Below are 22,420 nucleotides of genomic sequence, written 5' to 3'. Positions count from 1 at the left end.
GGCTTAAATAGGCGAAGAGGCGGAGTCGGAGGGCTGACGAGGCGGTGACACAACAGGGGGCGCGGCCCGAGCCCTGGCCGCGCCACCCTGTCATCTGGTGGCCCTGTGGCCCCCCTCTGCTGGCTCTCGGGTGTTCTGGAAGCTTCGTGGAAAAATAGGATGCTGGGCATTGGTTTCGTCCAATTCCGAGAATATTTCCTTACTGGGATTTCTAAAACCAAAAACAGCAGAAAAGAGGAACTGGCACTTCGGCATCTCGTCAATAGGTTAGTTCCGGAAAACGCATAATAATGACATATAATGTGTATAAAACATGTGAGTATCATCATAAAAGTAGCATGGAACATACGAAATTATAGATACGTTTGAGACGTATCACTGGGCATGAAACCGTTCTCAAGCAGGTGGACGTGAAGGGTCTTTGAGGTAGAGTAATCCTTCGTATTCTTACAGGAACTACATGGACAATAAATGAAACCATTCGACCGCCTGTTTTCCTCAGCCACGTTGAGAAAATAATGCATGCCATTAATGAAGTCTGGATGGCACCGATCACCGTACATCCATTGTCGATTCATCTGCATTATATAAGTATATCAAAAATCATTAATTACACAACATCATGGATATATGAGTGACCAACTTAATTAATATTTAAGTTCATCACATAAAACAAAGTTTTTTTTACAAAAAAGAAGAGGCTCACCGAGATGGTACGGTGCCGGCTAGGGGACGACGCTGGCGATCGACGGCGGTGAGGACAGGGATGATACTAAAACCTACAAAACATACTTTAATTTGAGCTCAAATTGCATATAAAAAATGAAATCCCTAACTTAGGCATTTCATCGAACACCATGCTAGCACTAGAAAAATAATATGAGTTAAAACTAGCAAAGAAATGAGCTAAATTAGGAACGTCAGAAGAAAGGATGATATTGCTAACCCTTGGATAGATGGATGCCGTTAATCTTGTTAAAATGGTGGAGAAAAATGGAGATTTGTTGGAGTGTGAGAGGTGCAAAATATTTAGAAATGTGAGAGGAGAGAAGGAGAAGAGAAAATGAGAGATGCAGGGATCGGGGGGCGCTGATCAAGATATAGGGAGGCACACTTTAGTACCGGTTCTTTAGATGAACCGGTACCAAAGGTCCAGCCATGGCCCCACCCGCGCCTGAAATTTGAGCTGAAAACCTTTCGTACCGATTTGTAACACAAACCGGTACAAAAGGCCCTCACGAACCGGTATAGATGTTCCTCGCCCGCCTGGGCAGAGGAACCGGTACAAATGCCCCCTTTTGTACCGGTTCGTAAGGGAACCGGTACTAAAGGCTCAGACGGTTGCCCATTTTTCTACTAGTGAAGATTGTATTCCGGCTAGGACTCTTCGTAGAAACCCTAAATCTGGCTCCTTTATAAGCCGGATCCCAGAAGCCCTAGAGGCACAACCACAACTCATTGTAACAACGTGAAAGCGCCCAGGTAATTCCAGACAAGCAGTAGTAGGCCCTGCGTCCGAGCAGCGTGTTCCGAATCTGGGTAAATCGCGTACCACCGTCCCAATGGCTCTCCGCCCTATGACCCCTACTTCTTCTCCCCTTCACGAGGATCCCTCCTCCGGGGTACCGTCGATTAGGCAACGACACTCTGCCTAGGCTTGCTCTTGCGGCGGCCCGGCGTGGAGCCACCAATGACCAGCTTGTCCTCCTCGGAGATCATGGCTAAGAGGGAGACGAGGATCGCCAGATGCTCGTCGTTTCCAGCGGCGTCCTTGGTCGCAGCCGCGACAGCGAGCTCCTCGTCCATGAGCGCGGCCATGACGTCCTTATCGTCTGAGTCCATCTCCTTGGCAAATGGCCGAACACCTCGCGTGCAGGGTGGGAGCGCAGTGGAGATGGAGGTAGTGGCGGCGCCGGGAGCTGGTGAACGACGACGGTGGGAAGGGCCGGCGAGGTGGCGGTGGTTTGCGGCGGAGCGTGTGGGTACTACCAGCGGCAATGGTCCGTCGCGGCGAGGGGTGGTTGCGGTGGCGACAGTGGTTGCGGGAAGGGAAGGGGAAAAATGATTGGGTGTTTTTGACTCTTGTCGCCGACAGGGCAGGCCCGCTGCGTTTTCTCGCTCGGCGGCGCCCCCGCTAGCCCCCCGTGTAGATTCGGTTCGCCTGGGGGCGTCGGATGAAGAGGTAAACCGCACTGGAGGAAAAACAAATTTGGAGGCAGCGACTGAATGCATGTTTCCGCGCCGACGCCTAAAAGAGCATCTGGAGAGAGCGAGTGGAGATGCTCTAAAAATTTCTAGACTTTGACTATTGTGAAGACGTAAAACCCAACCGAGTGAGAGCATGTCTAACAGGCCCCGTATAACCCGCCAACCCTGTAAAATTCCGGCGGGATACGGGGCAGGCGCGATATGGGCCGTCTAGCAGGCCCCGTATTCGGGCCGGCCCGTTTCGGCGGAATACGGGGCCCAGGAAATCGGCCCCGTCGCCCCCTACTTATACTGGGCGCAGGTGCGAGTGAGGGGTTAACCCCTCACTCGCAACCCTAGCTCCGCCGTGCGCCGCCGCCTCCGTAGTTAGCTCCGGCGAGCAATTCCTCACTCCCCCGCGCCGCATTCCACCCCAGCTCCGACATGTACGCTCGCGGCCGCAGTACCGCCTCGCCGGCGAGCAGATCGAAGCGATCCCGCTCGCCGGACACCGTGGAGGAGGCGTGGCGGCGCCAGTGCAAGCGCTCCGCCCAGGGGAGCCGCCGTGCGGCGTGCCGGTACGCCGGCGCGCTGTACGTGCCGGATTCGCTCCGGGAGTTCGCCGCGGGTGGGCGGTGGTACCGAGAAGACCCGCCGCTCAAGCCGATGAGCGGTGTCGCCTTCGAGAAGTGGCGCGCCTACTGGGAGCGTGACCGCGCGTCGAAGGCGGCATGGGCGGCGCGCATCGGCAGCACCAGCGGCGGAGGAAGCGGAGGAGATCCGCGAGCCGGCGAGGAGGAAGCGGAGGCGACAGAGGAGGAGGCGGCCTTCCGGCGTGCGGTGGCCGAATCCGAGAAGGATGCCGCCGAGAAGGCTCGGGCGGAGGCAGAGGAGGAGGCGGCGGCGAGTTCGAGGCGGTGGAGGCAGCGGAGGAGGCGGCCTCCATCGCGTTCATCCCATTCGTCATCCTTGACGAATAGATGTAGGATAGATGTAGGTATGATCGCAATGTATGTATGATCCGTAGTATGATCAATGAAGATGAACTTCCCGGGGTTTTATTTTTTGAAAATACGGGGTCTGCTAGACGAAATGGCTCTTCCGTTAGCAATTTTTCGATACGGGACGAAATGCGAGCGTTATACGGGGCATAGGAATACGGGGCCTGTTAGACATCTCACGGTATGATTGCTGCACCCCCATGGGGCTCTCACAGGCGTTTGGATTTTGGGCCGTCCGATCGAGCTGACGTGGCGCGATCTCGGCCAGCCATTCCATCCAGGGCGCGAGGCCCTTGCGCGAACCCGCATTTTATCCATGGGTCGGTAAAAAGCCCGCCCAGCCCGGCGCAAATAGGGGAGAGAGCACGCAACCCTGGCCAATCCCTTCGCTCGTTCTTCTCCCCTCCGCCTCCGCCTCGCGCCCCCCCGCCCATGCCGCCCCCGCCGCCGCCTCCCTCACGGATCCCCTAGCCGCGCCGCCGCTCGCGGACCCCCGGCCCCGCCGCCGGGACCTCAGCGCGGGGAACCGCACGAGCGCCGGCCGCCGCATCGAGACGACCGCCGATTCGCCGCCTCCTCTCCAGCTCCGGCAGGAGGTGCACGGACCACGGCCGCCGCAACGCCGAGCTCTGCCACCTCGCGCCTCCACCTCACGCCGCCACCTCGCGCCGCACCCCATCTCTCACACGATCCGCTCCCTCTCCACTCCAGATCGTGGTAGAGCCGCCGCTGCAGATGGAACCAGAGACGGGCCGGCGCTAGGCCGATCCGCGGTGGAGGAGGAGGAGCGAGCAGAGATGGAGGGGTCCTGAAGAAGAGACACTTGATGGAAGAGGAAGAGATGCCCCGACGGTGCCCTCGCATCTCCCATCGTCCTCCATCCCCGCCTTCTTCGCCCCTGCGCAGCGGCTCCAACCATCTTTTTCGGGGCTGCGGGAGGGCTTCGACGACGCCGGTTCGAGCTCTCTCTCCGCGGCCGAACGGCGAGGTGGGTCTTCCCGTGGTGATACTTTTGTTTCTGTAGTGTAAAATATTTTTGATTATGGTTGTTCTTTTCTCGGAAAGTTGATGAGCAACCAGATCACCTGTCTAGAGATCCGTTGCTTCATCGTTGTTTTGTCCAGAAAAGATTGCGGATCGGGGCATCACAAAGTATTCCACGAAGTTCTACCCGTAAGCAATGTTCTGAAATTATTTCAAAATATTCGTGCATGAGCCAATTGTGTTGCCGTTTCCGTGCGAATACATCACTCATTTAATTGTCAGTCTAATGCCTTTATAGACTCGGTTCCAGGTTGAGCTGATGTGATACTGTTTCCTTATGTGCAGTTCAACTATGAACATAGCGTATATGGATTTCGAGAATATTTCAAGAAGTATGGATTCAAGTCTCTGAAACAATGTTCTGGTATATCATGGAGAAGCCCTGCAGCAGCTAACCGGACTAACTTGCGTGAGTTCGGCTTGTTGAACGCCCCTTCGGTGTTATGGTTCTACCATGGTCAAGCATATCCACGAACAAATATGAAATACTCTGTTATTATATATTACCATTCCCCGACAAATGGTTGAAAACATGGCGAAGCTCTTTGCTAGGTTTCCACTATGCTCAAGAGTGAGTAGAAGAATTTATGGATGTTTCACATGCTTGTGTTTCGTGGCACATTACGGAACCATTTGGATCTGGATTCAAATGGCCTTGATCAGTCATTGTGATTTAATTCGGTGGTACTGTCTTTGCTGGCTAGGGTCCGGTAATGCAGATCATCTCCAACTGAAGCCCGGTCGACTACGCTAGGTTGTATGCATCCTTTTCTCGAATAATTACCGCATTTGCTGTGCATCCATGTAAAACCAACTGGTTCTCAATTTGACTTTTGAATAATTAGTATTGATCTGCATCCATGGATTAATTTTGACCTTTTTGTACAATAATAGATTTTTGATCAGTTGCGAAATCTGTGGTGAATATATGCCTGAATGTAACTATCCATTTGTGTTGCAAACTGCTTGAAGGTTTGCCATTTACCTACTGGTTATGCCTAAGATGATTAAGTATGAGCATACAAACTTTGTTAACGCACCTCATTTCTAATAATTCACTCTCTTTGGGCCGAGACCAAAGAAAATTCGATTGAATCTCTTTTTTATGGGTTAATCTTTGAAGCCACCATATTTCTGCTTTTTACTATTCTTATGTCCTCGTATATGGTCTATTTCTTGCAAAATTTATTAGTTTAAGATGAAGATTTACATAAATATCAAGAATTTGGCGATGCATATTCAGGCTTTAAACTGTTATCAAGCCAAAACTTGTGCATATACATTTACCCCTTCAATTCAGCGTGTCCTATTCAAATAAGCTCTAGGCGAGGCATCCCCTTTTATCTCGCTTCTTGATTTTCTCTATTTCCCTTCTTTTGCAAGGAATTTGTTTTGCAGTATGTTCACCACACATAACTTTTGCTTCTGGTATTGTTAGCTCCAACACCTTCGAACAACTCGTCGGTCCGGGAGTGAGAACCGAAGCATTATGCGATCGCACGGAGATCTCACCCTCATGTCATTGCCCATGTAAAAAGCCAGCATGTTCCTCAGGGGATGGCATGTCCCCTATCGAGGTAATGATCTCCATCTTTCTTTCCATACATATTGCAATTTCTGTTGCTATATACATGTGTACCATTCATAGAGAACACAATGTTCCAAATAGTCAATGGAAAGGGGCATAAAGGATAGCATGTATGTAATGTACTTGCCAGTTTATGTGTGTACCTTAGTGTTGCTTCAAGTGTTAGTTCTCTTATTAGCTTTGATGGAATATTTTGCTCTTATATTCGAGTTTAGAAGGTATCTGTATAAGTATCATCAAGTGATTTGTCTCCAATGGATGTCACTTACTAATGCTCTTTTATTAATAGTTCAGGCTATTTTCTTAACAATATGAATCTCACTGAAAAGAATGTCTTGGGTACGTTGGTATTTCGAATTTCTCTGTATCTTGATCTTGCATGTTGGGACTTGCTCCTTGGGTTCCCCATTCATGGGTTTCCCTCTCTACTATCTCAAGTGCATCTTGAGTGCCATTACTTTGTATTGTATTTGGCCAGAATTACTCTACAGCAAGGTGTGCAAGATAATTGACAATTCTAATTGAACTTACTCAGGAAAAACAAGATGCAGAGATATTAAACTTTTCAAGCTTTTTTTGGTCATGTAGATCATTGGATTATAAAAAAATGCACACATGAAAGAAAAGTACAGTGGTGCCTCGCGGGATAAGAGGTGGGAGCAACAAGCCTTGCATTTTCCAGTGAAGTTGCAACTCGTATAAAAAGCGATGTTGACACTACCGTGTAGGAATTCATGCCTATCTTAGGGTCTTTGTTTACATTTCCAAGTGAATCTGCTGCTATTGCTTTAGGTTAGAATATCTTAATATATTATGTCTTTCATTTATACACGATTTATATAACAAGGCTTAACCGTCGTCAAGAGGAGTTGCTGGTGGCCGGTAGGAGCGTCGAGCAAGGGCTGGCCGCATGCCTCAACCTCCTCAACCAGCACGAGCAAGCGGAGTGGCCTAACCGTCGCCGAGAGGAGCTTCTGGTGTCCAGTAGGAGAAGCATAGCCCGCCTCTCGCACCGTCGCATGTCGTCGTGCCGTCGCCGGGTGGAGCCGCTGGTGGAGCTCCACCCTTGGACTTCGTGGCCTACTCTGCCTCTTTGTTGCCACCGAGGACGCCGAGCAGTGGCACAACAGCCTATTCTTCAAAAAAGACCATAAGGTTCTCTCTCCATGTCTCAGTTGTACGGTGAAAATCTCATCTTTGTTTGTGCAAATCCGTTTTTGCCTGTGCTTTACAAGGTGCTTGATAAAAATCCTAGCTAATATGGTTGTATGTACTATTTAAGGAGAAGAAAATAGACTATCTGGTTACCTTTGGAGATGTAAGTAGCAAGAATCATCGCTGATATTCGACAAAGGAGAAAGAGGAGCAGTGCTTGGGGGCTCCGATGTGCCGGCGGCGCTGCGCCCCTTGCCTGCCAACCGATTTTCACAGGAGTCCTATAGCATATATATTCAGTTTCGACAATTAAACTCGATTCCATGAACCTTCGGGTTGCTCATTTTCAGAGTAGTTTTGTAGTAGTGACGAAGTCATTAGTGTGGCATCCAAATTAACAAGACATGTACCTGTATTCCTACTTGTAGTTCCAGAGTTACACATTATTCCCGAAACTCGTAGTTTGGAACAGGAAGTAATACTTATTTTGAGCATTATAACATGTATGACCGGTTTAGCCACACGAGTTAAATAGCATGTTGTTTCTTAACTCAGGTTTTGTTATCCAACTATTTTTACAAAAAACTAAAGCAAAACCAGAAACCCAAATCAACCCAAATATTCTGCTAAACCCTGTGAACTAAAATCTGTTATTGATACGTCAAAAAAAATCTGTTATTGAACTGAAATAAGATTTCAGTGAGCATCTATAGCTACAGCTGACTTGAAACTAAAAAAAATGCATAAACATGATTTACTTTCTCAGGCTACAAACAAGAAAGCACAAATGTTCTTTATGTACAAGGTAAGGCTGATACCTTTTACCCTTAGCTAATATGATCTCCCGTTCTTCTTTTTTACCAAGTTTAAGCCATGGACGATCAATGCAACTTAAGCCATTCTACAACAGTTTACCCACCATGATCCAGGGTAATGATCAATGCAGCTTAAGCCATTCTACAACATGATCCAGGGTAATGATCAATGCGGCTTAAGCCATTCTACAACAGTTTACCCACCATGGGCAAAGTGATGGTGACATTCTCTTCGTCATACACATCATCCTATTGGAGAAGTCTCAGTCCAACTATCTTTCGAGCAAGCAGTGTATATTTTGTTGACTATACAGTTAGTCCGTAGTAAAAGACATGTTGTACTAATGAAGATTTACATAGTGTTTCACCAATTGGATAGTTTTGTTACATTTGATGTTTGATTACCATCGATTTCTACAGATGCTTAATATAGTGTTTTACAAATTATTTATCGGGACCGTGAGCCAAGGGGGGGGACCACAAATATTTCTCTATTTCCTTGATTGTATATGATGGTGTGCTACCCTATTTGTTATTTTGTGTGTTTTATCCTAATCAAATAGTACTCCCCTCCGGTTCTTGATATATGGTGTATAGTATTTGGCATGGAAATTAAGAAACGAATATGGAGAGAAAAGTATGTAAGGTTTTGGCGGGATTTATCCTGGACAATTGACATCATAAAATAGAGAAGTTTTCAAAATATAACCACATGAGAATCCCTAAAAAAAATATTGATACAGGTTATCCAACACAATATATCTTATATTTTGGAGACTTATCTCAAAAAATTATACACCTTATACCTAGAAAGAGTATCAATTTTTTTTGTAAAAATAAAAAACATCATTATATAAACTGTAGATCACTATGAATTTCACGGGATCGTGCGCCAAGGCGCACATTTAAATCTAGTGCTTTGAGGATATGTAGATGGGCATACGCGGCAGCGAAAGCCTCTCCGTCCACATACCCCGCTCCCCTCTCTCCTGTCTGTGACACGCATGCGCACGCGCACCGCCACTCCCACTCCACCCCTCCCACGCTCTCCCTCTCCCCCTCCTCCCCACCCAACCGCCCACCCACCCATACCACCTAGACACTTGCATACTCTTTCTTCTTCAGCTCTAAACACACAAAAAAAACTCAACAAATCAGCTGAGCCGAATAATTAAACACTAAAATCCCCCCTAGCCGCCGTCGCCGTCGCCGCCGCCGACGCCCAAGGGAAGAGGAGCAGGGGGAGGACGACCACGGGGCGTACCGCTGCTTCCGGCACGACCCGCGGCCTGCTGCCGCCGCACGCCCCCAGGAGCTAACCGCCGCCCCGGAGCCGGTTTCCGAGCTCCGGTCCCTGGTCGGGCGGTGCCGGAGCTGCTGCCGGTGGTGGCGACGGCGGCGGCCGCAGCTGGCTGGTGGCCGGCAGGGCGATGGCCCCGGCGAGGAGGAAGCGCGGCGTGTCCGCGGCTGCCGCGGCCGCGGCGGCCGCGGCGCAGTGGAAGCTCGGCGACCTCGTGCTCGCCAAGATGAAGGGATTCCCGGCCTGGCCGGCCATGGTGAGTCCGGCCTTCTCTCTGATCTGTATGTAGCCTCGGTACCTGCCCGGTTAGCCTGTAGCTTGGGGGGGCTCCGGAGCTAGCTTGCTTAGGGTTTCATTCGAGGGTGCGAATCCCAGCTTGCGATTCAGCGGCGTCGCCCTTATGGCTCAATCCTTAGGTTATTTCACTGTATCTTGCCCGATTTGGTTGGTCTAGCTGCTAATTTGACCTAGCTAGTTTCATTTACTGCTGTGCTTTTCTTCCTGGGTAGCTGCCGATTTCCTTTTGTGATTTGTCGTTGCTGGTAATCAGTATTGCTCAAGATCTTGGGAAGCAGGTGGGATTTAGGTGACATGTCTTAGATTTGCTTGGGTTCTTAGCGTTCTGCTCTTAGGACCTGCTGGTTTACATGTATGTACGAGCTTCTCTGTGAACAATTTATGGTTTCACTTTGGCATGTAAACTGTGTACCTTTTAATTTCATGACTAGCATCAAAGGCTTCAAAGACACGGATAAACAACTACGGCTCGTGCTTATGCCAAAAGATGCATCGTCACTGATTTAGTAGTATGCTTGACAACTTGGTGCTCATCCTTTAGCTCGACTGTTTCCATTTAACTCGTGAACGATTATAGATTTGCTGATGCTTGCCCCTGAACCTTTTCCTTTGGTTCATTAGTTGCGTGACTAGCTGTTGGCTTTGGTCAATAATTACCACATACTTGTAAGATGCATTCATGTTGCAGATTGTGGCTCTACATTATCAAGTGCAGGCCTGGCATTTTTTTCCCTCATTGGTTGAATCGCTGGTTTACTTCTTTTGCAACCTTTTCTTCTTTTGAGACATAACCTTGTTGGATTTCTGATTCAGTTGATGCGTTCATCTAGCTGTAATAAGCACACGTTGCATAACTTTCTTATTTTTTGTTAAGGCCTGGTGCTTCATGAATTGCACTTCACATTATAATCCTTCCGCGTTTTGATTCTCATCCTAATGACTGTATGGTATACGTTGGATACTTGGTTAAGCAATTTGTTTTCTAAGATGATTAGGTAATTCTTCTCCATTCTTTATGCCCAGGTACAACTTATAACTCACAACTGTAACATCAACATCCATGTACTTAATCAAGAAGATTGTGCTAGTCCCCTACTTTTCTCATGTTTCACTATTTCGGAGAGAGAGCAAATTTCACATTATATGATCTCCCCTTACGTTTGTTGGGTGCTTGCTTGTAGCATCAGATGGGAACTTGGGATAGCTCTCTCTTTTTTTTGAACGGAAATTTGTTGGGATAGCTCTGAAACTGCTGTATAGGCTCATTCTATTCTATTTTCCCTCATTTGAAGTTTGGCTAGCATAGTGCCTCATTTAAATCAGGCTTGTACATGAGCTAATGTAGGTGAACATATATATTTATACCTCATAGTTTATGCTATTTTGAATTTGCATGCTTTGCAGATAAGTGAACCAGAGCAGTGGGGTCTGGCTTCTGTTAAAAATAAGCGTCTGGTCTACTTCTATGGTACTAAACAAATGTAAGTTTTATTTTGACTGAACTGTTCTTCTATTTTCTGGAATTCATAAGCTTCTTTTGTGTCTACTAAACAGCATCTGTTTAGAAGCACCATATTTTGTTAGTGTTGATTAGCTTATATTAATGAAGCTTTTCTTTCGCTCATATGCTTGCTCTTTATGACTGGTTTTATATGGAGTACTTGTTATGGCACGAAAAAGCCATGCACCTTTCTAATTACTTGGGCTATTATATCAGTTTATTACTTCCTATTTGCGCACCACTTATTTTTGTGAGTGAAGGTTGTCTGTACAGCTATAACTTGCAGACCAGATTGACATAGTCCTGGGATGGTATCATGTATTAACATCTGAGTGTCAAAATCTGTTCTTTCTGTCATCTGCACTTGAGATATGCGATTTTCTTAGCTCTGCATTTGTCAAACCTGAGAAATAGGATAAACTAAGTTTTTAACTCTTGCTTTGGGTAAACTGCTTAGCTGGGGAATTATATGCCCAGGGGAAGAGAACGGAAACTACACGTTTAGGTTAATCTTTTGAGAATATGGGAGTAGTATGAGCATTGAGAAAAGTACAGTTACTTGCTGGCGCAATCCTCTCGGACAGTATTGCAGATGAGAAAGTTGCGCTGGCAACATGTTTGTTTGAAGTTTGTCACCTGTAGTTTTGGACTACCAATAATACAGCGTGTACAATCGAAGTGCAGAACCTGCTTCTCAACATTTATGAGTTATAGTCTGCATGACCTGTTCGTTTTTGAGGACTGCCGCCGTAGTGGACTTTATGGTAGTGCGATAATATAGATGTGTTGGACTAAGGAATTGAAGACATGTATTGTGACATGTAAATGTGTTGCTATTGCCCTGGGACAATTACATTATTTGTATTTAGTATCGTCATAGTTTTGTACTTTTTTTCTTCAATAATCTTCATGGCACATGGAAGATAACAGAAACAATACTGTTGCTCTCCCCATTGCATTATTCTCTCTCTCTCTCTCTCTCTCTCTCTCTCTCTCTCTCTCTCTCTCTCTCTTGTGGAGACAATATGCATCTTCTCTCGCCCAGAGTTGAAAATGAGGGCTGTTATTTGGAAAGAAATAACGTTGACTACCTTATCGACACATAGTTGATTGTTACCTACGAGGCAATATGTAGATAGTCATGTATAAGCATTTTGTGGGTGAGGGGCCTCTGTAGATACATGTCGTTGACATGGAGGCAAGGCTGGAAGAAACTTGTGATTATGTGTTATGAAAACCACAAAAAGTGTGGTCGTCCGGGATTGACTATTAGTTTGTGCTCTTTTTTGTGTGTGAAGGAAGTCCTCTATGGCTAGCTTCTGGGAGTCAGAAGGCTCAATTGCATATTATAGATGTCTCTGAAGTTAATTTCAAGTTCTCAATAATTTGAGACAAATAAATTGTGCATGAGGACGTGAGTGAGCATTTGTGGCTGCGGAATTGGTGCAAAACAAATAGCTAATTTTTGATTAAACTATCACATATAACCTTTTGTCATTAACCTTTACTGTAATCATAGATGTTGTGTGCCAGTAAATACAAAATGGATGCTGTATTCAAACATGTGCAGGCAAAACTTTTGAAGATTTTGCTAAGATGCTAATATATACAGAAGCACCTAGACTAAAATCTGAGAAATAAAATTACATTTTTTCACGAGAAGTAACAAAATTACATTTAAAAACTAGAACATTGTCTCTAGTAAAATGGAGTGCATTGGAGTATTGATTTATCCAAACGATAATAAAATAATGACAAACAGCGAACAGGGGCTACATAGTACCTTTATACTCATGTTGTACCGAAGCCACCTTTTGCGTGTTAGAATGTACTCTTGGCAAGTGCCACTAGATGAAATGAAAACGAGTCATGTAGCTTTCATAGTGTATAGCCTGTGTACTACATTTTGACCTAATACGTCGGGAGAAATGCAGTGTAGTTGCGGAAATTGGAAATACTGGGGCAGTATCAATAACAAAAAAAAAATGAATACCAGGTCTTTACCTAGAGCTTACCTTAGATGGCAATACTGAGTGCTGTGGGTAACAATTATGAAGGGATCCTTTTGTACTGAGTTTTGATCCAACATTGTGAGCTGTACAGACTACAGAGAATGTATTATGGAACTGAGTTACCTTAACTAAGACAAGTAATCTGTTTTTCTTTTCATGTCTGACTGCTGGTTCTTTTTTACTGTAGTGCTTTCTGCAGCTATGCAGAACTGGAGGCGTTCACTGAAGAGAAAAGGAGGTCTCTGTTTGCTAAGCGGCATGGCAAAGGGGCAGATTTTGTGAGAGCAGTTGATGAGATAATTGATGTTTATGATTCTTTGAAGGAAGATAGTAACAAAAGGCTTGATCTGACTGCCAATGAAGTAAAACCGGGAGAAGAAAATCCTGGTGATAATAATGACATGTTGGAACCTAAAGGTCTAGTTAAGAGCTCTACTATGGGTAGTGATAAGAAGTTAGTAGACCATCCAGTAATTGTAATAGATCACAACTTAGTCAATGCTGATGAGGCATCTGTCGTTTCAACAGGGAGTGCCCGATGCATTGTTAATTCTGCTCCTGATGGGCCTACTGACAATATATCGATGCTTGATGAAATGAGGAATATCCCTTTGTCTGCTAGTTCATTTTCGAAGAAGCAGCTAAGGGATGCACACCCTCAGAATTGCTACACACGGAGTAGGGCTCCAGCTTTGCGGAGGTCAAGAAGTTCATCTGGTGTTGGAATCAGAAAGGCTCAGGATTCTTGCAAGCTTTCGGGCGAAACCAGTTTGGCTAATGTTGATTTGGTTCCTGGTGACAACAAGGAAGATTCCACTCTTCATAAAGACACAAGCTCAGGTTCCCCTTCTATGCTGGATGATATTTGTTTTCGTTCAAGAGGAGGCACCTTCAATCAACCTGGAACTCCTGGGGCCAGTGACAGTAATAAAAATTTGTCTTCTACTGCTAAGGTAGATTATACCTGTGACAGTGAAGCATCTCAAAACGGAGCTTCAACAACAGAATTTAAATCTAATGGTGCATCAAGTCTTCCCATGAAGTCAACGGTAATTTTCAAGAGAAAAAGGAAGCCAAGTAGAAACTGGGTTCCCCACACTGCAGATTGTATCACATCAAAAAAGGACGAAGAATTGCAGGATGAGTTGAGTGGAAACCTTGGAGATTCTCCTAATTCAAAGAATGAATTAAATAAGTCAGACGGAGATGAACACTTGCCGTTGGTCAAAAGGGCAAGGGTTCGAATGGGAAGGCCTCAGCTGGAGGCTTCACCAGGTACAGATGAACAGATTGATGTTCCTAATGATAGATCAGGGGTTGCTTCACCTGCAGAGCACATTGTTATGCACATTAGTAATGCTTTTTCAGCTGATCAGTCATCAGTGGTAAATAGTGTTCCAAATCTGTCATCCATATCGGACATGCCTCTCCCATCAGGGGAAGGTCACTCTGTTTCGAAGAATAAAGAATATCAACCAAGGGTTTTAACATTGGACGTGGAAGCTGCTTTGCCTCCATCAAAACGCCTCCACCGTGCTTTAGAAGCTATGTCTGCTAATGTTGCGGAAACTATTAGTAGTCTGCCTGAAGAGACAGGATCAAAGCAATTGACTCTAAATGGCTGTGTGTCTTCAGAAAACAGCCATTCCAATAAATCTGCTGATGCAGTAATCACAACCTCCGACAAGTCTGGAATAATTGAAGGCCTTGAATCATCAAGCATGCAATTCATGCATAGCTCAACAGGCAAAACACACAACCCAGTATCGATTTTACAGAATAGTAATGTAGTTGTTTCCATGAAATTGAATGAACCTGCTCTTGATGTGACACAGACCATAGCTGTGCCTGATCGGTTATCTTCATCTTCGGGGAAACCATGTAATGACGTCTCCAAGCTAATTAGCTGCAGTAGTGATACAAAACCACTTGGCTGCCCTACTTTGGAGGTCAACAAAAGTTATGACAGATGTGGTGAACCAGTTCACTTACCAAAGCTTCTATCTGATAATAATGTGAGCAGTGATTCAGTACCACATGGTGAGACTGTTTTAGCATCAGCAACCAATTTGGGCGATGCAACAAGTAGCTCTTCATTGGCTACCAAGTCTTCCAGTATACAGTCTGATGCAGATACCCGAACATCTGAAGTGTAAGCTCTATCTTTCATGCCAAAGTAAATCGTCTGTCATCTCAAAGTAGCTCTATTTTTTTGCTTACGTCGATATGTTCCATATCATCGTGTATCATCTTTCTTTAAACATTGTATGTCACCTCTTATTTCTGTTATGGCCATGTTTCTGTGGAATTATGTGTTACTATCGCTTTTCCTTCTTTGTAGCGATGCTACCATGTTATGGCTAGTTTGTTTACCCTGAAATCTACTTTTGAAGCTGCATGCTTAGATAGACAATGATTATATAAACTCGGTAAAAGAAGCATGGTGGGGCTTCAGATATAATTTGTAGTAGGAATATTGACAATAATATAGTACAAAAAATAGGCATTCATAATATTTAATATTGTTTGTGTTCATCTCTAACACGAGGTACAGTAATAAACTCTCCCACGGTGGGCCACCTTAACGAATAACGAGAGATCAATAATACAAGACCCTAGGGTGGGCCCTTGGCTCAGGCTCAGATCAATAATACACATTATTAGCAATCTGCAGGGATTTAGTTTATTTCCTCATCCATGTGATTCAGTCAATCCAGTGGCTTATGTTGGAAGTTTGCATGGTTGCACCCAAATGGGTTTGCTTTAGGTTATTATCGATGGTGGAAGGAAATGATTTTGGTTAATTATATTAAAACAAGTTCTCGTTTGGGTCAAAAGAGAAGAGGTTGTACATCATGGTATTTCTATTCCTTGGAAATATCGAACATATAGTAATATTTATGGTCATATGATTTACCACGAGTCTGAGTAGTATGTGTGCTTGTTTGATTGTATTCGGACACATGAAGAAAATGTAGTAATGTGGCCCTTTGGCACCATAATTTCACTTTGTATTCCGATTTATTATGGAGTTAAAGCTTACAATATACCTAAAAGGAAAGGCTTATTAGTTTTAAACTGTCATACACCACTGCACTATTATAGGTTATATTGGTAACTGGTTTAATCTCAGGACCATGCTCTGTTTGAAACTGAGGAAATTTGTTGGAAGGAGCATTAGTTCTCACTAATGCTGCCTTCCATACGATATTTGTTATGTCATATAATGCATAGTGTAGTACATCTCCATCCATGTAGATGCACTGCCTCTAGTTACGAAATAGCTTGGATGAGTAGTATCAGTCATTTTGGATGCAGTTGCTGATGAGAAGCGTATTACTTCTGTATTCCTGTGTAGATTTGATTCATTGAGTTGGATTCTCCAAATTTTCTTGTGCAAATTTGATGCTTCATGAGTTGAATTTTTGGAAGTATGTTGCATACTGGTTCCCTGATCCCACAATTTGTTTTTTAATTTTCTCTTTGTAATTAGCCATTTGAAGTGATGATTGAACTCTTTCACTTAAAGGAAACTGTGACTCAACTAGTACTCTTATAATACTTTTTACATTGTGGATGCAACTCCAGTAATTTGAGTTGAATATATCTTGGATATGGTCCCCAAATGCACAGTTGTCTTTGCTGTGTCTGATCTTTTCTTCTATTCTAGCTTCTAGTTGGTGCTTGTGTTAATGCAGTCTGGAAAGGCATGATGATACTTACTTCGTCTCCAGGCACACCTTCTCAGCTTTGGCATTAAAAGAACTGAACCACAGAAACCTGAAGGATAGGTGCACCTCTCCAGATTCAATGCCTATGAAAGAACTCATTGCTGTTGCCCAAGCTAGGAGGTTCTCTCGATCAACTTCCTTTTCAGAGAACTTGTTAATCAGCAAGTATATTGCAAAGACTTCAGTCAGCACACCTCTTAAGGAAGGACAGGGACAGCTTTCACCGTCGAATCGGATAATCAGGCACACCTCTACAATTGACAGCATTCATTCCAAGAGTCCTTTTGATAGCCTGCAACATAACGACGTGAAAACAATAGCAGGGAGCAGTGAGGCTAGTGCAGCACGAAAGGCTTTTGAAGCTTTTGTTGGTACTCTAACAAGAACAAAAGAAAACATAGCCCGTGCAACACGTCTTGCTATTGAGTGCGCTAAACATGGCATTGCCCGGGAGGTTAGATCATGCATATCTGTACTTTGTTATTATTATTTCCGCAGAAAATATCTTTTTTTTTTTTTACTTCTAGATCTTTTCTATATGTTCCTTTTTAGGGTTATCATCATTTTCTTGTTTGTAGATTTATTCAACACCATCAATTCTTGGCCTGTTAGTAGATTGGCAATTATTTGGTGCTTCTTGGTTTAATGATTCTGGTTTATGTTCTTCATGCCAATCACCGCCTGTTCTATATATGTGCTGTGGGGGTATCACTGGGTAGCTCAATGGTGGCACATAGTTGTGCAACCAAGCAACCCAGGTTCGATCCTACCTTCTTAAGAATACCAAGGCGGGGCGCTAGTACCCTGGGGCCCCTTTCTTTGTATAATGTGATGTAATCTTTGTGGATTTTCTTGCCGCAAGTATTTGTCTTGTTTACGACTAAATATGTGAAAGCGGTGTATCTCTGATATTTGTTTACGCTTTTGGCATGGTATGCCAACCTATATATTATGCTTGCGCATCTGGAGATAACTAGCGATAATGTGTGCAGTGGTGTCATTATTTACCACTTCTAAGTTGGTTATAAATCGTATTTTAACAAACATCATGCTGTCTTCAGCTTGCCAAGAAAAAGACAAACATGGTCGTCCATGCAACCAATTAAGCTTTTCTAACATTGTTTTTCCTCCATCATTTAGGCACTTGATATTATTGTTGAACACATGGAGAAGGAAACAAATTTATATAAGAGGGTGGACCTTTTCTTTCTTGTTGATTCAATAACTCAGTGCTCTCGAAATCAGAAAGGTAACTATATGACCTTCTGATTTGTTTCTCGCTGTCTCTGTATGTGCGTTAGTCTTCAATATTTTATCAAAATTTGCAGGTGGTGCTGGGGATCTATACCCCTCTCTTATTCAGGCAATTCTGCCCCGATTACTTTATGCTGCTGCACCACCTGGAAATTCAGCATGGGAAAATCGAAGGCAATGTCTCAAGGCAAGTGCCTTCAATAGTCTTGTAGAATAGATGCCATGTGCAGTGTTCTTTTTCCATCCCTTACAAGTTTGTGATTTGATCATTAGGTTTTGAAACTTTGGCTTGAGAGGAAAACACTTCCAGAATACGTCATTCGTCACCATATTAGAGAACTTGAGGTTATTAATGAGGCATCATTTGGAAGCTCTCGCCGTCCTTCAAGGACAGAAAGAGCTTTAAATGACCCTTTGCGTGACAATGAAGGAATGCTAGTTGATGAGTATGGGAGGTATGCTTGTCAAACTATTTTTTTTCTCAAGCAGACCCTTCTTTTCATGCACTGGATAAGGGTTTTAACTTGAGTGATATGCATTAGTGTGACATGTTCCTGTTGTTCATATGTTTATGGGCTTGCACAATTAAGATGATAACTACTCCCTTTGTTCCATATTAGTTGTCGCTGATTTGGTACTAAATCAGCAACAACTGACGAGGAACGGAGGGAGTAGATGAGATAGTCCAAAAATTAGTAGGCCAGGTCAGGGTACGAGGTTAGCATATGCTTTATGCCTATATGGCCATGTCCTTGTTGTCATGCATGAACGAGATATGTTGGGTTTGAGAGCCCATGGTCCAAACATGGGAAGCAGGCAAAATTGCAGCTGGAACTCATGTGCACTTGTAGAATTTTGAGCACTTACTATTTGTATTCATTGGGGCTTGGCTGATCTGTTTAGCAGCAAGCTATGATGGATTAATGATACCAGCATCCAGCTAGCAAGTACAACCCCACAAATATTGAATTGAACCCCTTCTTTTTCTCTATGCTAGCACATTAGCTAGAAAATGTAAAGATTTATCATGGGATTTTAGGGAGAGGACTCAGTAAAGTTGCTTCATGTTGAACAATTTTTACTGCACGCCCTTCATAATAAGTGTGAGACAAATCTATTAATACATAAAAATGTGTGATGCACGCGATTCGTATGATCATGCATGCTGCATGCAGTGCAGAATTGCAGTGAGCCACTGACATCATAGGTGGTTGAGTTTATGATTTAGTGCCAAGAGAGCCTTTTTTTTTAAATTCTCATTACTTTAGTATAGAAAATTACGATATTTAACTATGCAGCAGCATCTTTTGCTCCATGGAAGTGTTCCCTCTGGTTTCCTACATTTATATGTTTCATTATTTTCCTCAGCAATGCTGGTTCACATACCAATATTTAATTATTTTCCTCAGCAATGCTGGTTTTCACATACCAAACTTAATTTGCACGAAAGTACTCGAGAACGATGAAGGAAGCTCATCTGAGGACAGGAGTTTTGAGGCCGTCACACCTGAACAGGATGCTCCAGGTGGTGATGCGATGGAAGAATCTCAAATTCCTGTGGAGAAGCATCGGCTTATCCTTGAAGAAGTTGACGGTGAGCTTGAGATGGAGGATGTATCTCCACCATCTGAAGCTGAAGCTAATATCTTACGCCAACCAGACCAAAGTGATACCAACTTTACATCTTATCACCATCCTTCAGATACTGGTCCTCCGCTCCCAAACGATGGGCCTCCAATACCCCCGCCATTGCCATGTTCTCCTCCACCCGTTCCACCTCCTCCGCCTGTTCCCATTGATCAGAGTACGCAGTTGCAGGCAACATTACAAATGGCATCTGATCCAGTGGGACCACATCCTCCGATAGCTACATATGTATGCACACTTTCTTAGTATGCAGACATTTAGCTTTGTTATATTGTGAAACTAACCCCCCTTCATTTTTTGCAGAATGTTCAAAGTCAGCAGTCACATCCTATGGTGGAGCACCCACGTGGCATGAATCCTTCCGTAGCTCCATTGCATCCTCCATTCTGTAATACGGCACCTGGTGTGCACCAAAATCAGATTGCAGCACCCAATCCTCCTGGACCCCGTAGCAATTTCCCTAGACCACCAGCACCATACCACGGGAGTAACTATCAACACCCAACTTCATCGATGCCTAATGGGGGATATCATTTGCAACGACCACCCCCTCCACCTCCTCTAAATCAATTCCCTCGTATGCCATCAGAACCCCATCAAAGACCACAGCAATGGAGTAATAACTGTTCGTCCTATCCTGAGACCTATCAGTATAATGGGCATGATCGAGATCATCACAGACATGATAGCATGCATCACGGGCATGATGGACGACCTCACTTCAGTGATAGAAGATATCACCACGATGACAGAGGACATCGGTTTGATGAGAGAGTTATTAGGGGGCCGATGCACCATGATGCTGGCAGGGGAAGATTTCCTCCTTTTCCACCAGGTACTTTTCTTTTTAAGCTTTGGTCATATCACATCATGGAGAACTCTTCAAAGATGCCAACTCATGAACCCGGGTCTTAGTCTTCTATCTTAATTTCGAAGTGTGGTTGGAGTAACTCTGGTTCCCCTCACCTTAATAAATAAATACATAAATGATCAAATCACGAGCCTTTTCTTAGCATTTTTAAAAACATTTTCAACTTTTGCAGTTTCATCAAGAAAACTTGGTTACTGGTTATTTTTCCACCAACTGATTTGCTATGTTACCCAGTATCAAGTTGATTTCATCTGTGCTTGATTGTTATTCAGGACCACCTGGTCCAGACCAAGCATCAGTAGCCCCAATGCACTATGGACGACCATCAGATCCTCCACAAGGTCCCTGCTCCGGGTGGTCTGCCGAGCCTCCAGTTCCTCATGTAGCAGGAGGTATGTTACAGTTCACATGCCATTGTGCTGTTTCCTATTGTGAGTTGCATCTCTTGTCCTATTGTCTCTACTATTACAAGTCATATTGTCTAGAAAATCCAATTGATGGCTTTTGCCTTGCTTGAAGCTGCTAATGTAATTTTTATTGGGAAAAAGTAATTTAAATCTTAAGTGAAATATTAGCTGAGGGAAGACCTGAAAGAGACATCAAGTTGTTGATCCTGTGACCATGATCTGTCTTTTTGTTTTTGGAAACATCTGTGCTGGGCCTGGTCAGTAAAAGCAATTTTTAGTTCTTCAGTAAAATATTGGCAGAGGGAAGATCTGTTGATCTGGGATCATAATCTGCACTTCCATTTTCCTTGCTTTTGGAAACATCTATGATGGGCCTGATCAGCAGTTCCTCCCATTTAATTTTTTGTTGCACTACATGGAAGCTTGCATTAACTGTGTAAGACCATGTAATATGGGGGAGTACGAAATGAGCAGTTCCGCACATCCACCCATTTTACTATGATGATGATGATGATGCTAAACATCTCTCTTTTATGCAGCACATGGTAGCTGGAGGCCTAGATAACACTTAACTATGTTTGAACGGTAAAGCCACTTGCTCTGTCGCCCCAATATCTGCCACCTTGTACATACGTATGGTGGGCTCGTACCTTGTGGTGCGCAGAAGCGGAAGGTGGACTGAACATGTCAAGGGCTATATTGCAGGGATAGGCTGTCATGTATCAATCGTAACCATAGATTGTATTGTTAGCCTAACATCGTTGAGTATCATTCGTCGAGTCTTCATTATTTATATGTCCAGTCAACAGCTACGTTCAGATGACTTGCTGAAACTGTACTATTACATCGTACATAAGCCAGAAAAAAAACAAACAAATATCATTTTGCTGCAGAAATTAGCATTGTCGATGTGTCTCCAAATATTTGGAGAACAATGGTTTGTGTAGTTAATGCTTCTTCCACTAGAATTTGTACCCTTGTATTAGATTTGTTTCCATAAAATTTGCAAAATTTCCCTGCACATCGTAAGTGGAATCGAAAGATCATGAAAATCTCATTTTTTTTATTGTGTACATGTGACATTTAAGAAAAATACCTGCAAAATTATGTGGTGCTGTGGTTTCGTATTACCTTTGCTAAGGCTGTTGCTTAATGTAATGAAATCCATTACATTTTGAATACACTGCTATTATGATACTACTTGCTATCGTACATGTGGAGAATAAATCAGCATAATCATATCAGACTATACAGACAATCTTCTAAAAAGAAAAGAACAAGCAGCAATCTGTGAGTTTATCGCTACACACTATGGCGGTAGACAATTATCCGGTGCACATGCCTCCTGAGTCCCTGAAGGACTGAAAAAATGGTAAAAGTCGTGAATCTGAATTGATGATTTATGCATTGCTTTCTCTGCTCCTAAATATTAAACTCTTTGAAAGTTCAATTTGAACTCTCAAAATAGGTGTTCCGTTCCGTGCCTTGGTGTAAAAAGGCACCATTTTGACAAAATCTAAAATTTGGCCTGACAAAAATAATGTATCACTATCATTAATTTATGCTAATTCCAATTGGGATGTGGGCATGGATTAGATACATAATCGGCC

At 43.9% G+C, this 22,420-nt stretch overlaps 1 protein-coding gene across 2 annotated transcripts; it reads left to right on the top strand.

Moving 5' to 3' along the window:
* The first annotated feature begins 9,213 nt into the window (after positions 1–9,213).
* Positions 9,214–21,775, top strand: LOC124702471 (protein HUA2-LIKE 2-like). Of its 2 annotated transcripts, XM_047234612.1 has the most exons (12): positions 9,214–9,346; positions 10,792–10,868; positions 13,088–13,317; positions 13,429–15,052; positions 16,635–17,085; positions 17,772–17,880; positions 17,960–18,072; positions 18,159–18,340; positions 19,295–19,760; positions 19,836–20,367; positions 20,676–20,795; positions 21,350–21,775. In XM_047234612.1, the coding sequence occupies exons 1-12, from the start codon at positions 9,221–9,223 to the stop codon at positions 21,373–21,375; spliced, it is 4,056 nt and encodes a 1,351-aa protein (XP_047090568.1). In that variant the 5' UTR covers positions 9,214–9,220; the 3' UTR covers positions 21,376–21,775. The 2 variants fall into 2 exon arrangements, with proteins under 2 accessions (XP_047090568.1, XP_047090567.1); XM_047234611.1 differs by having other exon boundaries at positions 13,088–15,052.
* Positions 21,776–22,420: the final 645 nt, after the last annotated feature.

Source organism: Lolium rigidum, chromosome 3 (assembly GCF_022539505.1).
Source record: "Lolium rigidum isolate FL_2022 chromosome 3, APGP_CSIRO_Lrig_0.1, whole genome shotgun sequence".
Lineage (NCBI taxonomy): Eukaryota > Viridiplantae > Streptophyta > Magnoliopsida > Poales > Poaceae > Lolium > Lolium rigidum.
Note: the sequence above shows the minus strand (reverse complement) of the source record. Positions and strands in the feature narration are given on the sequence as shown.